At 39.5% G+C, this 14868-nt stretch overlaps 1 protein-coding gene across 5 annotated transcripts in view; it reads left to right on the top strand.

Annotated features, from left to right (window-relative positions):
• ATP2B2 (ATPase plasma membrane Ca2+ transporting 2) overlaps nucleotides 1–14868 on the top strand; it is a 1489679-nt gene that overhangs the window by 887171 nt on the left and 587640 nt on the right. For all 5 annotated transcript variants that reach the window (XM_086938944.1, XM_086938947.1, XM_086938945.1 and 2 more), the window contains exon 5: nucleotides 898–1155. In XM_086938944.1, the coding sequence (XP_086795070.1) occupies nucleotides 898–1155 (258 nt within the window). The remainder of the gene's footprint in view (nucleotides 1–897; nucleotides 1156–14868) is intronic.

Here is a 14868-nt window from a genome sequence, read left to right on the forward strand (position 1 = left end):
CTGGCCTTCTGCTATTGGACATTGGAGAGAGAAAACAATGCAAAAGGTTTAGAGGTCAAGGAAAGATTCACTGCACTTCTAAGGGACTGCCATCTGGAATTAGCCACCAACAGACACCTGCCTGGAACTTTGATTTGTTTTCCGCCCTGTTTATTTTAGCCCTCCAATGTGTTTCTCTGATCTAGTGGAGTCATTTTGGCTGCTGCCTCGTAACCACGACAACTGGAGGTGATTGAACACAACAAAATATCCAAATAGAAATGTAACTATGTTAATCAGGGCAAACAACCAAGCCCTATCACACATTGTACATAATTGGGTAGCCAGGCCATTTGTAAGGTACCACCTCAAAGAGACACATTTTTATTTCATTTCAATGTATATCATGTTGTTAAAATAAAATATATTAAACTGAAAAAAAAACAAGATTATCATCACATGGTGACAATCAAATACTTTCAGATATTTTTATCGTTTTCCATAGCGTGGGATTGCATTCTGTATACGTCTGTGTATACGTTTGTGTCATTGACCTAAAATGAAAATGGTTCAATCTATTTCATGTGGTTGGTTTTTATGGATTTTTTTCTCAAATTACATAAAGTTTTCAAATACAGTTTTGCTGTTGATAAGTATGTTTTCGATTTTGTATGTATTTTTCTTATCACTGCATTGTGTTTTATTTTTATGAGCCATTGGCTATTCACCCACTCTCCCTATATAATTGTTTTCTATGCATTATTTAAAAAATGTGTAATTGGATGAGTGATGACAAATATAGGACCATATGGTGTACTAAGCATATAAATATTTAATAAATGTGACACATAAATCTAAATCTTTAAAATTATTAACTCACGAATGAGTTTTTAATGCACGTTATTCCTTTTCCATCAGATTGTGGTGGCGGCACTGGTGGAGCAGAAGATGAAGGGGAGTCCCAAGCTGGTTGGATTGAGGGGGCCGCAATCCTTCTCTCTGTTGTGTGTGTTGTCCTTGTCACTGCCTTCAATGACTGGAGTAAAGAGAAGCAATTCCGTGGGCTGCAAAGCCGAATCGAACAGGAGCAGAAATTTACTGTCATACGGGGTGGTCAAGTGATTCAGATACCCGTGGCAGAGATGGTGGTTGGTGACATTGCACAAGTAAAATATGGTAAGTGCACCTAACTCACGTCTCAGAGTATTGCCATTAGAATAATATGCACACTGTGGCTTTGACCCAGAGAACAACTGAAAACCTGCCAAGGGCCATAAGTAAACATTAAAGAAATGGGGTAACCCAAAAGTACTGGACCTGGGTATCAAATTGATATTAGCAAACAATGGTCCGAGACCTATAACTTGGTACAAAAGAAATGAATCAAAACTTATTTGATTTTAGAGCATAAATAATTTGGCACTGCTCAAACCAACCAATGGAAAACATAAGAATTGGCAACAACAAAGAGGTCCGAAAATATATGCAATATTTTAATCTATTGTCATATATAGCATTGATATTGCAATTTACAAATTTTTATAATATTTTCCGTATACATCTAGCATAATGAATTGTAAATGCCCCGTACATAACGTGCAGTAGAAAAGGGGTGTCAAAGGGAGTGCAAGTGATAGGGTGAAAAGAAAGAAGAAATCACACAAAATTTGTAAAAACAACAATTTTTACTATTCCGAAGGAGTACCAGCCAATAAATGCTGGCCCAGAGTACCTGACCACATTCAATTTGTCCAAGGGGACTTCTTATTCTTGTTGTCAGTTACAATTCATTACGCTAGATGTATACGGAAAATATTATAAAAATTTGTAAATTGCAATATCAATGCTATATATGACAATAGATTAAAATATTGCATATATTTTCGGACCTCTTTGTTGTTGCCAATTCTTATGTTTTCCATTGGTTGGTTTGAGCAGTGCCAAATTATTTATGCTCTAAAATCAAATAAGTTTTGATTCATTTCTTTTGTACCAAGTTATAGGTCTCGGACCATTGTTTGCTAATATCAAGGGCCATAAGTAGACATAAAAAAAACATGGATTCCGCACACATCAATTACGTTATGTCCTTATTTCCTTAATTCTTTATGGAAAACGATGAACACATCAAGTTGTTAAAATCCACTATTCATAGTCTTTTTAGCCAACACCTTTCGTCCCAATGGGGACTTCTTCAGGGCTCTAAATTATTGTCAGGGTATATGTTTGTTTTCAGTTAGAAGTCAACAGAAAAATCCAGAAACACGGTAAGTAAAGTGCTTTCAAGGTCACCATTCAAGGGGCAGGGTAGCCCAGAACAGCCGTTTTAACGTCCTCTCCAAATTTGTTTCCTTCAATGTAGAAATGTTCATCTCACTTGAGCAGGCTGTATTGTTTAATATGGCTTTTTCAATTCAGTGTGAATTTGGTAGTCATTTAAAATGAATCCCACGAGATTTGTTTATCCTGACTGAGGGAATACCACATATTTCCGAGGTCCAAACAAATTTTTCTAGGGTTTTCCTCCGACAATCTGTGCTGGGAACACCCCTGGGGCTGTTTGGTAATTTTGCATAAACTGTAATCCAGAGTTGCACCTGACACAGAATAATGAAGCCATTCTGAGTGAGGCCGAATGGGCTTTGTTTGTTTTGCTTTCCATCATTTTGTTTTCTTGCATCCTTCGTTTCAAAAATGTTTTTTTTCATGCCAGCTCTACCATTTATTATTAGTTTAGTAATGCACACTGGGCCTTAATCTCAACATTAGTATACAAAGTTTTGTCATATGGTAAACGTTTAGCTTTAAACAGCCCGTGAACACGGAAAACAGTTCAACTCAGTGAGAACCTAAATATTGCTTCTTTTTATTAGAACGTTGTAAAATATTATAAACTATGTACATGAAATTAATAGGGTTGGACATCTCCTCATAATATTTTATTTCAGGTTTACAAAAGATCTATATTGAAGGAAAAACAGGAAAGGAAGCAAAAAGAAAGCCTAACCATCTGGCTGAAAGCACAACAGACTGAACCATTAAACTAAAGTACTTTTCGGAAGAATACATGAGGAATCACTGTAGCATGTTTTTAAACACAGCTGTGTTTACTGTAGGTTATACAATTATATAACTTGCAATACAATAGCCCTTTAGGTCAGTACGCCTTTCTGTCTACCACCAGTACTATCCATCTTCTGAGAAAACATATGGGGTCTTATTAAAGTTCGCTAGAAAGGGTACTCCGTCGCAACAGTGATGGAGTAACCTCTCCTCCAAACCATAAGTATGTCAGCGATGGAGCCTGCTTCTACTGTGTCGCTGGCCTACTTCTCCAACAACTTGAGTATGTGGTGCTCTATGTTCACATAGAATACCACCTGCACTGTTTAGAGTGGACGGTGTTATAGTTTTTTAGATGGAGCAGTAAGAAAAAAAATGAACCCCACACAATGTGGGACAACTCTCATAGTTTGGGGGCCATAAACTATATTTTTTCCAAAAACAAAGTCCTGCTTTGGGAGTTTGTTTTTGGAATAAGTAGAAGGTGTAAAACTTAGATGGGTGGCCATAATGTTTGACTGAGCTCTCTGTCAAACTTTTACAACATTAACAGGAACCACTGTGAAGGCAGTTCCTGACAATGTTTAGAGTTGTCGTCAGGGCTATCAGACAACTCTACATTTGTCAAGTGGAGAATCCTCTGTGTGCTGGGAGTAGGTGCTCTGCCATACTTACGGATTCTCCTCTGCCCACCTAACTCTAAATAGATCAGAGCCATAGTCTATATATATATATATATATATATATATATATATATATATATATATATATATATATATATATATATATATATATATATATATATATATATATATGTATATATATATATATATATATTCCGTTTCACAAAACGCTTCAAAAAGCATAAAATGCACTCTTTCTCCAGTCTCAAACACCACTTCTTCAGACCAAAAGATCGTATTTCGTATTCTTCATATTTTTATTCCAGCATGACAACAGTGCATGGAACCATCCCAACGCGTTTCACCGAACACTCGGCTTGATCACGGGAGAATTGAGTTCCTCAAAAACATAGTTAAAAAAAGTTTCACATATCACTTCCTGATATGAACATAATAGTAGGACTACGATTCGTGTCAACAAAGGAGCGGCCATATTGGAACAGTGTCCCACTAGTGAAATTGACATCATTTCAATCATACACATCTCTATTGTCGGAAAGGAAGTAAATAACATTTCCTATTTGTACCCATCCAGGTTATTTCGATTGTCATTAAATTGTCCTTTTAATCATAAATGAAAGAGTTCAAGCTGGTGAATCCCAAGTGGGAATTTCGGCAAAATACAGTTTAGTATGATTGTCTCCGTATACATTGCCCATTAATACATTCCATCGTGCCCATTCAATCTTCCTCAGCGATTAATACCTGTATAAAAAGAAACAAGCTCTTCAATTTTCTATTCACTATACGTCCTCAATGATTCGAATCAAAACAGTGCATCACAAACAAGAAAACGTGAAAAAAGTGATAAACATAAATTGTGGATTAAAACCATAAGGAGCACAAGCAGGAGACTGCGTAACACATCTATACAGTTAAATCTCTAATTCCAGTAGTGTTAGTTTACTCGCCCAAATGCCATTTCAGTTCCTCCTCAGAGTTCAGCCCCCCAGGTATACGGGTGTCTAGATCCAGAATGTATTTGCTCTCTAGTTGTCGCAACCTACGTATTTTGTCACCACCTCTTTTCATTGAGGGAATCTTGTCAATCACAAAGAACTTGAGTAGATTGCGATTGCTACGATGTAGTTCCTCAAAGTGCCTGGCTACAGGTGAATTCTGATCCTTGTTTTCAATTGCCCGCATGTGCTCCAAAATACGCTTCTTAGCAGGAAACATCGTGCTTCCAAAGTATTTTTTGGAACACGGGCACACAAGAATGTAAACCACATATTCAGATAGTCAAGTAAGGTGTTGTTTGATAGACTTTTCCCTACCTTCAATTGGGTAATATACTGTTTTTACATTCTGGCTAAACTTGCACGCCTTGCATGACATACACGTGAAAAAGCCTTGTATATCAGATGTTTTCCCTTGTTTGGTAGTTATTTCGTTTTTACTCAGTCTGTCTTTCAGAGAATTTGCCTTTCGATATGTGATGCTTGGATTGCAGCCAACCACACTTATTAGCGTAGGTTCTGTTTTTAAGACATTCCAGTGCTTTTTTAAGCTGCTCTGTACCTGCCAAGATTTTGCATGGTAGGTGGAGATATATCTGACCACCTCCTGTGTCTCACTTTCTTTCTGTTCTTTGGGAATCAAAAGTGTATCATGACTGAAATTTGTTGCCTTCAGAAAGGCTTCTTCAATTACTTGTGGATGATATCCACGTTCCTTGAAGCGTGCCTTCATGCATTCTCCCTCCACCAGAAAGTCCTTATCTTTGCTGCAATTCCTCCGGGCCCGGAGGAATTCACCAAAAGGAATCCTGCGTATTAAGGATCTTGGGTGGCTACTTTCTGCATGAAGCAGTGTGTTACCCGCCGTACTTTTGCGGAATAACTTTGTCACCAGTTTGTTGCCAGCAACTTTAACTTTAAGATCTAAAAACTCCATGTATTGGCTGTTGATTTTGCCTTCCAGACCCAAATTCAACAACTTTTTCATCTTTAATGAGGTCTGTTATAGACAACGACAAGGGACAGCGATGGGAACTTGTTTTGCTCCCAGTTTTGCCAACTTGTTTATGGCAAGCTGGGAGCAGCAGGTGGCCGAAACCCATGTACTATATCGCAGCCATGTGAAGACCTGGCTGCGATATATAGATGACATATTTATCATCTGGGATGGTCCTCAAACATTGGCAGAGAGTTTTATTCAAGATCTAAACCAGAATGATTTGAATTTGGGTCTGGAAGGCAAAATCAACAGCCAATACATGGAGTTTTTAGATCTTAAAGTTGAAGTTGCTGGCAACAAACTGGTGACAAAGTTATTCCGCAAAAGTACGGCGGGTAACACACTGCTTCATGCAGAAAGTAGCCACCCAAGATCCTTAATACGCAGGATTCCTTTTGGTGAATTCCGCCGGGCCCGGAGGAATTGCAGCAAAGATGAGGACTTTCTGGTGGAGGGAGTATGCATGAAGGCACGCTTCAAGGAACGTGGATATCATCCACAAGTAATTGAAGAAGCCTTTCTGAAGGCAACAAATTTCAGTCATGATACACTGTTGATTCCCAAAGAACAGAAAGAAAGTGAGACACAGGAGGTGGTCAGATATATCTCCACCTACCATGCAAAATCTTGGCAGGTACAGAGCAGCTTAAAAAAGCACTGGAATGTCTTAAAAACAGAACCTACGCTAATAAGTGTGGTTGGCTGCAATCCAAGCATCACATATCGAAAGGCAAATTCTCTGAAAGACAGACTGAGTAAAAACGAAATAACTACCAAACAAGGGAAAACATCTGATATACAAGGCTTTTTCACGTGTATGTCATGCAAGGCATGCAACTTCAGCCAGAATGTAAAAACAGTATATTACCCAATTGAAGGTAGGGAAAAGTCTATCAAACAACACCTTACTTGTCTATCTGAATATGTGGTTTACTTTCTTGTGTGCCCGTGTTCCAAAAAATACGTTGGAAGCACGATGTTTCCTGCTAAGAAGCGTATTTTGGAGCACATGCGGGCAATTGAAAACAAGGATCAGAATTCACCTGTAGCCAGGCACTTTGAGGAACTACATCGTAGCAATCGCAATCTACTCAAGTTCTTTGTGATTGACAAGATTCCCTCAATGAAAAGAGGTGGTGACAAAATACGTAGGTTGCGACAGCTAGAGAGCAAATACATTCTGGATCTAGACACCCGTATACCTGGGGGGCTGAACTTTGAGGAGGAACTGAAATGGCATTTGGGCGAGTAAACTAACACTACTGGAATTAGAGATTTAACTGTATAGATGTGTTACGCAGTCTCCTGCTTGTGCTCCTTATGGTTTTAATCCACAATTTATGTTTATCACTTTTTTCACGTTTTCTTGTTTGTGATGCACTGTTTTGATTCGAATCATTGAGGACGTATAGTGAATAGAAAATTGAAGACCTTGTTTCTTATTATACAGGTATTAATCGCTGAGGAAGATTTAATGGGCAATGTATACGGAGACAATCAACCCACTTGGGTACTAAACTGTATTTTGCCAAAATTCCCACTTGGGATTCACCAGCTTGAACTCTTTCATTTATGATTAAAAGGACAATTTAATGACAATCGAAATAACCTGGATGGGTACAAATAGGAAATGTTATTTACTTCCTTTCCGACAATAGAGATGTGTATGATTGAAATGCTGTCAATTTCACTAGTGGGACACTGTTCAAATATGGCTGCTCCTTTGTTGACACGAATCGTAGTCCTACGTTTATGTTCATATCAGGAAGCGATATGTGAAACTTTATTTAACTATGTTTTTGAGGAACTCAATTCACCCGTGATCAAGCCGAGTGTTCGGTGAAACGCGTTGGGTTGGTTCCATGGAGGAATTGTGGAGGAAGTAAAACGGATATATATATATATATATATATATATATATATATATATATATATATATATATATATATATATATATATATATATATATATATATATATATATATATATATATATATATATTTTATAGTTAGGATCTAGTTTCCATATGAAATCCACAACATTCTATTTGGAATAACTTTGGTGCCAGTTGACGAATCTTCTTGACATTTTCCAAGAAGATGGGGCGCTCCGCTCCTATCCTGAAAGTTTTGGGTTGATTCGTTAAGTGGGGGCAGAGAAAAAAGGGGGGTCTCAAAACGTGTTTTCCACATGCAATTTTCCATAGGGACATTTAGCCACGGCTACAGCCCGAACTGCTGAACGGAATTACACCAAATTTGGCAAAAAGGTAGAGTTTGGTTCACAGATCATGCTTTTTGTTAAATGGTGTGAATCCTTGCAGTAGTTCCTGAGAAAATCAAAAGTAAAGTCATAGATATTATCTATGGACGAAGTAGGGTACGCGTATTCTCTGAGGAGCATGCGTGTAGCTTTACGAGCACGAGCTGCATGCTAATTGGCTGTCAATTGTCTGTCAACACTCCAAACCAGGAAGTGTTGGCAGCCATCTTGTGTCTCGGGTAGAATCGAGGCACAAGAAAACTGAAAAGCAAGTGCGCAAAAGATGCAAAGGGGGCAGTGTAGAAACACCCTGACCCCCTAGGCCTGCTCAGGGTGTCCCACAAGGACCCCCAAGGCCCAAAAAAATTCACGGGATGCGCTTAGGATACGCATATCACGTGAAAAAAAAACAAAGCCCGCTTTGTTTGTAATGAGCCCCAAGGGGGGCCAAATCCTTGGGGCAATGTAGTTAATTATAATGGGGGGCACAGAGGGGCCCCCCAGCCCCAGGGACCACCACGCCCCGGGCTTTAATGTTACGTATGTGGGGGCTCATGGCCCTCCCGCAGCCCCAGGGACCGCCACCCCTTGGGGCTTCTTTTTTTTTTAATAATAATGGGGGGGCCAGAGGGGCCCCCCAGCCCCGGGGACCGCCACCCCGGGGCATCTTTTAAAAAAAAATAAAATAAAAAAACCTGTGTGGGGGGCTCAAGTCCCCTCGCATGCCCCGGGGACTGCCACCTCCTGGGGCACAACATTTTTAAATTGAGAGTCAGTGACGGACCCCGCAGCCCCACCCCCCGGGGATTTTAAATGTTGGGAGGGGGGCCACGCGGCCCCCACTTCTGGAGTCTTGTGGTGGCCTTGGAGACCGCCACGCCCTTGGGCCAGCTCCTGCAGTGTCACGGGGTGCCCACCCCAGGACACTGTAGTTTGGTATGGTCGGCGGGAGCCTCGCCGTTCCCCCCCACCAAAGCAGCTGCTTTGGTTTTTGGAAGAGAGAGCAGGAAATCTGCTCTCTCTTCCAAAAACCAAAAACCAAAGACTATTGCTTTTCTACATGTGGAATAGAAAAAGAAGGGGGGCTATACAGCCCTCCTCTTAAAAAAAAAAAGAAAAACACCGGCATCGCGCCGGAGGACACGCACCCTTCATGCAGCACTCTGCAAACACGACCTCTGGCGCATTTGCAGAGAGGGAATGAATTCCCCTTGAATACTGAGGGTCCCTGGGGGCCAACTATCCCACCAGGAACCTCCAGTATGCGCCAGGGGGCTGTGTTGCAGAGTGGTGTTCTGAGGCCATGCCCCTTTTTACAACTCTCTGTAACACAGCTCTGTGGCGCTTACTAGATGTAGCTGGTGGGCTAGTTGCGCCTCAGGCACCCTCAGGATTCAAGGTGAGTTAATCCCCCAACCTAAAATGTGCCACGGGGCGTGTTTGCACAGTGGTGAAGGGAGGGGCGGGCCAGAGTTCACATATGTGCAACACACCCTGTGGCATGGTTTAAATTGGGGAATTAATTCCTTGTCAACCCTGAGGTTCCCTGGGGGCCTACTAGTCCACCAGGTACCTCCAGTAAGCGCCACAGAGCTGCGTTGCAGAGTGTTGTAAAAAGGGGCGTGACCTCTGAACACCTCTCTGCAACGCAGCCCCCTGGCACATACTGGAGGTACCTGGTGGGCTAGTTGGCCCCCACAAACCCTCGGGATTGAGGAGGAATTAATTCCCCAATTTAAAACGTGCCACAGGGCGTGTTTGCAGACATGTCACCTCAGGCCACGCCCCTTTCCTTCACCACTAAGCAAACGCGCCCTGTGGCGTGTTTTAAGTTGGGGAATTAATTTTCTTTTATTACTGATGGTCCCTGTGGGCCAAATAGCCCAGTACTGATCCTGAAAAGTAATTAGAACCGTACTTACAGTAACTTGAATTTCCTTCTGTAGGCTAACATTGACTGGTTTCACTTGGAAATTCTTCTAAGTGTGGAGTTTTGGAACTTTAAAATATTCCTCTAAAATCAGCCAAACTACGAATTCCGATTTACTCACCTGCTATCAGGAGTGCACTCAGTGCTGCATCTTTCAGCCCAGTATTGATCCTGAAAAATTATTTTAACCGTACTTACCAGTAACTTGAATTTCCTTCCAAAGGATATCATTGCCTGCCATATAAAATATATATAAATTAAAAAATATATATAAAAAAAATATATTACAATTTCAATATTTAAAAAAAATTCAATTTATATTAAAAATATGTAATGTAATTTAAAAAATAAAATATCTAAAAATAAATAGTTTAAAACAATGTAGTAAATCAGTATAAAAAATATAGCAATTAATACATTTAAAAATTATCATGTACAAAAACTTTGAAATTCACTGAAAAAAACAGGTTTCAGCCACGTTATAGTTATTATTTAACATTTAAAAAAAACCTTAGAAATTCACTGAAAAAAACACAAAGGTTTCAGGGATGTTATAGTTAGGAATTAGCATTTAAAAAACCTTAGAAATTCACTGAAAAAATCATAGGTTTCAGACATATTATAGTTAGTTGGACATTTCACTCATACAAAACCATTGAAATTCCCCTGTTATAGTTAGTTCAGCTAACTATAACTCGCGTGCCCGCAATGCACTGCTGATCACGTCACATATTACATCACTCATGACATGGTCAGTGATATCACTTATGACATCACTGATGACATCTCAAATTACATCACTGATGACATCACTGATGACATCATCCAGTGAATGTGTGTCTTTCTGAAAAAAATAATATATATTTTTTATATATATATATCTAAAGGTCGATGGAAGAATAAATGGGTAAATAGGTGTTTAAATAGATGTTTGTTTTGTAAAATGTATTGTATAACTGACTTATTGAGTGTATCTTAGTGAATACATGTATTAGCGAGTAATCTTGAAGTATGTAAATATCTGTATCAGTGTCTCACTTTGTGTATAACTGGGTGCATGGGTTGGTGAGTAGCTACATGAGTGCCTATATGGGTTATTAGTTGCTTTTTTGAGTATCAGTATGAGTGTCTGTATGGTTTGGGGGGGGTATTACTTAGCGCATAGATGCATGAATGAGTGACTCACTGTTTGTATGTGTTTTGAAGACAGCATGTGTGCAGGACTGTACGGGTGGATGAGTATGTGTATGGGTGTGTTAGTGAGTGAATGACTGTCTCAATGGTATCTTTATGAGTAACTACATATGTTTTAAACTAGTTTATGTGAGTATTGATGTACATAAGTGAGTATATGTGAGAGTGAGAGATTGGAAGACTTCCTGTATAAATAAGTATGTGTTTCTATAAGTGATTGTTTTAGAGAGTAAGTATGTGTATGTTTCTGTTAAAGTAAGTGCAGTGGTGTGTGTATAGCTGTATATGCAAGTAAATGGATATTTGCATGTGTGAGTATGCATGTGAGTAACTCTATGGATGAGTGTCGGTGTGTAACAGGATGTATAGGTGTATGAGCACATATGATGAGTGAGTACATGTGTAAAAAGCACTTTATGCACCAGATACTGAAGGGTCTGCTCTTCGTCATTGTGAGGAACTGACAGCGCGAGCTTTGTGACGATCTTCAGGAGATATATATACTGCCGAAACGCGTCGTGATGATGTGGTCGCACTTTGAAAGAAATTTAAAAAAATGCACTGAATTGGGTCTGCCTCGTCTTTTTGCAAGTTTGGTGGAGAAAAGTCGTGGAGGACGAGCCTTGCAGCATAGATATATATATATATATATATATATATATATATATATATATATATATATATATATATATATATATATATATATATATATATATATATATATATATCAAACACATGCAAATAGTTTACCATTCCTCATTATAGTACCAGGGCTCTGATTTATGTAGAGTTAGGTGGGCAGAGGAGAATCCGTAAGTATGGCAGAATACCTACTCCCAGCATACAGAGGATACTCCACTTGACAAATGTATAGTTGTCTGATAGCCCTGATATATATATATATTTATTCCCATCAAACAATAACGCCCTATGATGATATCTGTGTAAATGCAATTAGTTACAAGACTCAGCAAGTCTTTTATTGGTCTGGGCCCAGGGTCCCTCCCATAAGCAGTCTTGGGTCAATATTTTATGGCTTTTCCCTTTCAAGAGCAACATGTCCTTCACAAAGATGAACCAATTTAGCATAGAATCCTATACATTTAATGGTGTGCAGAGTCTAGTGCATCTGTGATGAAGTCCATGCATATTACGTGCAAACGTGCATATTTCTCAAGGACTGCCACAACATTTTGCCTTCACCACCATCTGTATGGTGCCAACTTTTACTGTTATCTTGAAATCATAGTATAGCCTTTTACTTTTTCTCTGTCGAAAAGCATTTCACACCCACTCCCACACTATGAAACACTTCTTTCTCTCACTCCCACCCCATGAATTATCCACTGACACTATGAAGCAGCTTTTAATTCCCACCCACAGAAAGCATTTTCCTTCTGTTCAAACCCTGCAGAACAGTATTTCTCTCCAGTACTGTGGAACAGCATTTTCTCTCACTTCTACCCGGTGGAATAGACTTTTCTTCCATCACTACAGAAGTCATTCACTCTCACTCTAAAAAAGTGAAAGAATCTTCTGTACCAGTGACATCAATGGGTAGCTTTCATAACTAACTGAAAGTGCAGCCTTACATTCTCTCACCCACTCATTGAAACAGTCTTTCACTCTCACTCCGATGCTGCAACATATTTTTCCTCTTTTTGGTCTCCCACAGAAGGTCCCCACAATTAAATCACCCATTTTATCATGTCTGGAATATGCCAATGGACTATACTATGGAATATCTATACTATGAGACAACTTGAAATAATTTAAAAAGCAGTGACACGACATCTTCTGCACCTTAAGATTGACAACCACTTTTCACCAGCTCTGAAGGATTAATACTTGCTGTTGCCAGATCTACCTTTAGACTACTATTCATTATGGACAAGGCACTAAGCAGATAATGACCAACATTTACACAGCTAAAAATCAAGAAGTACTACCAGAAAAAGGATGCTATGTTCCAGCTTGGCCCCTCAAATAATTATTTTGCCTTGTATGAAGAAAGCAGTCAGTGGTACATCCTTCTCTATTCAAAGTGTCAAACTATGAAATTCACTCCCTACAAGATATAGGCTACCATAAATCACATGGAGATTAGAAGGATGCTGAAAACATGGCTATTCCCCAATTAGATAGAGTATGGGTCTCTCTGGCAGCGGAAGTGTTAACTTTGTGTTATAACTAAGAAAATAGGACCCCCATTTATGAGGATTTGGTGTGGGGCAGTGCATCGAGAGCAGCCCTATGCCAAAGTGAAAAGGCAGTAATTCTCTGTATTTATGCAATACGGTGCATTCCTGTTTTTTGCACCAGGGCTGGTGCTATTTCAGCAGCCTAACGCCAATGTAGGCACCCTTGCACCATGGTACAAGTTTGCCTGTATCGTTGGCAGGATTGTTTTGGGTACCTTCCTGCACAGAAGCAATTCAAAGAGCTGTTTCTCTCTCTGAATGTGTGCTGCAGAATACAGCACATATAGAAAGATGAAAAAACAAGAAGAAATACAATTATTCTCCTCGATAGGCATCACCTTCAATCAATCAGTCAGGGGTTTATATAGCACACTAGTCACCTAAGAGGGTCTCAAGGCGCTTGAGAGGCGTAGGTTTTTTTGCTTCCACAGGTTTACATGCTCTAGTAAATCTGGGGGAGTGTCAAAATCCTTAGGTGTTTAATGGAAAACCCATCACAGTGCCCACAGAATGTCTCCAGTGGGCAGAGCAAGGCAACGCAGCAATTTGTGCTACCTTGCCTTATTCCATATCTATAAGGACATTCAAAGGCATGCATGGTTGGTTTGCGTGGCCTCATAGATATGATTTTGTGATTCGTGGTTTGGGAGTGTCAGAAACAGTGGTGCTTCTGCTACGCAAAGGGCTCCTAAATATGCCCCTAGTTCTCTAACATCAATTTCGTCTTTTCACTCTCACCCATGCCAATTTTCTCTCTAAATCTGAAATTAAATCCCAGCTCATGATGACCATTTTCCTACTAAACAGTATGGCTACCCATTCTCTAACACTGCTTAGGCTACTAGAGCCTTTCCTGCCTTCCTTTCCCCTACCCGATATTCTCCATGAATTCTGACCACACTGCCTCCATTCTATAATCCCTGATTCACTCTTACAACTTCTGAAAGGCCTTTTACAAATTCCATTTACATGTGTCATTCTGAACCTTCTTTTCTTGCTTCAAATGTTCGAGGTTAATCCTCTTAGTTATGAAACCCTTGCATGCTCTCTCATCCCTTTCAATAGCAGGACCATCTGCTTATTGGCCTTCTCAAAAATTCTAAAAAGTTTTATTTTAAATATTTAAACTAGCACAGAATCTGTGATGATAATGATGATGATAGTCCACACAAATGCCTCTGCACTAAGATTAGCCTCTCCATGTATCATGTTTTACTGGGCAATAACTAATACAGTAAATCATCTTCAATTGTTATCCTTCTCAATTTTGGCCTTTCTTTTGCCTTCAATACTGTTAACATTGATGTCTTCACTGGCCTATTCGTATGGAGACATGCTTTCATCTTTTGGTTTCTGTTATCACTTTTATTACATTGGCAACATTATTTTGTCTATTTCTCTTTACTCACAGTTACACAGGAAGTCCAAATAGTGATTTACCCTTCTGCAGTCTAGTGCTGGCTGTCCACCAACTGCCAGAGCATCCTCCATTTCAAGACCAACATCTTTTCATTTTTCTCATTTCTCCCCCATATTTCATTCTGGCCTCTAACTCATCCCTTAAACTGTGTGATATGTGGTTGTTATTTGTATAGCA

This window comes from Lissotriton vulgaris, chromosome 9, assembly GCF_964263255.1.
Source record: "Lissotriton vulgaris chromosome 9, aLisVul1.2, whole genome shotgun sequence".
Lineage (NCBI taxonomy): Eukaryota > Metazoa > Chordata > Amphibia > Caudata > Salamandridae > Lissotriton > Lissotriton vulgaris.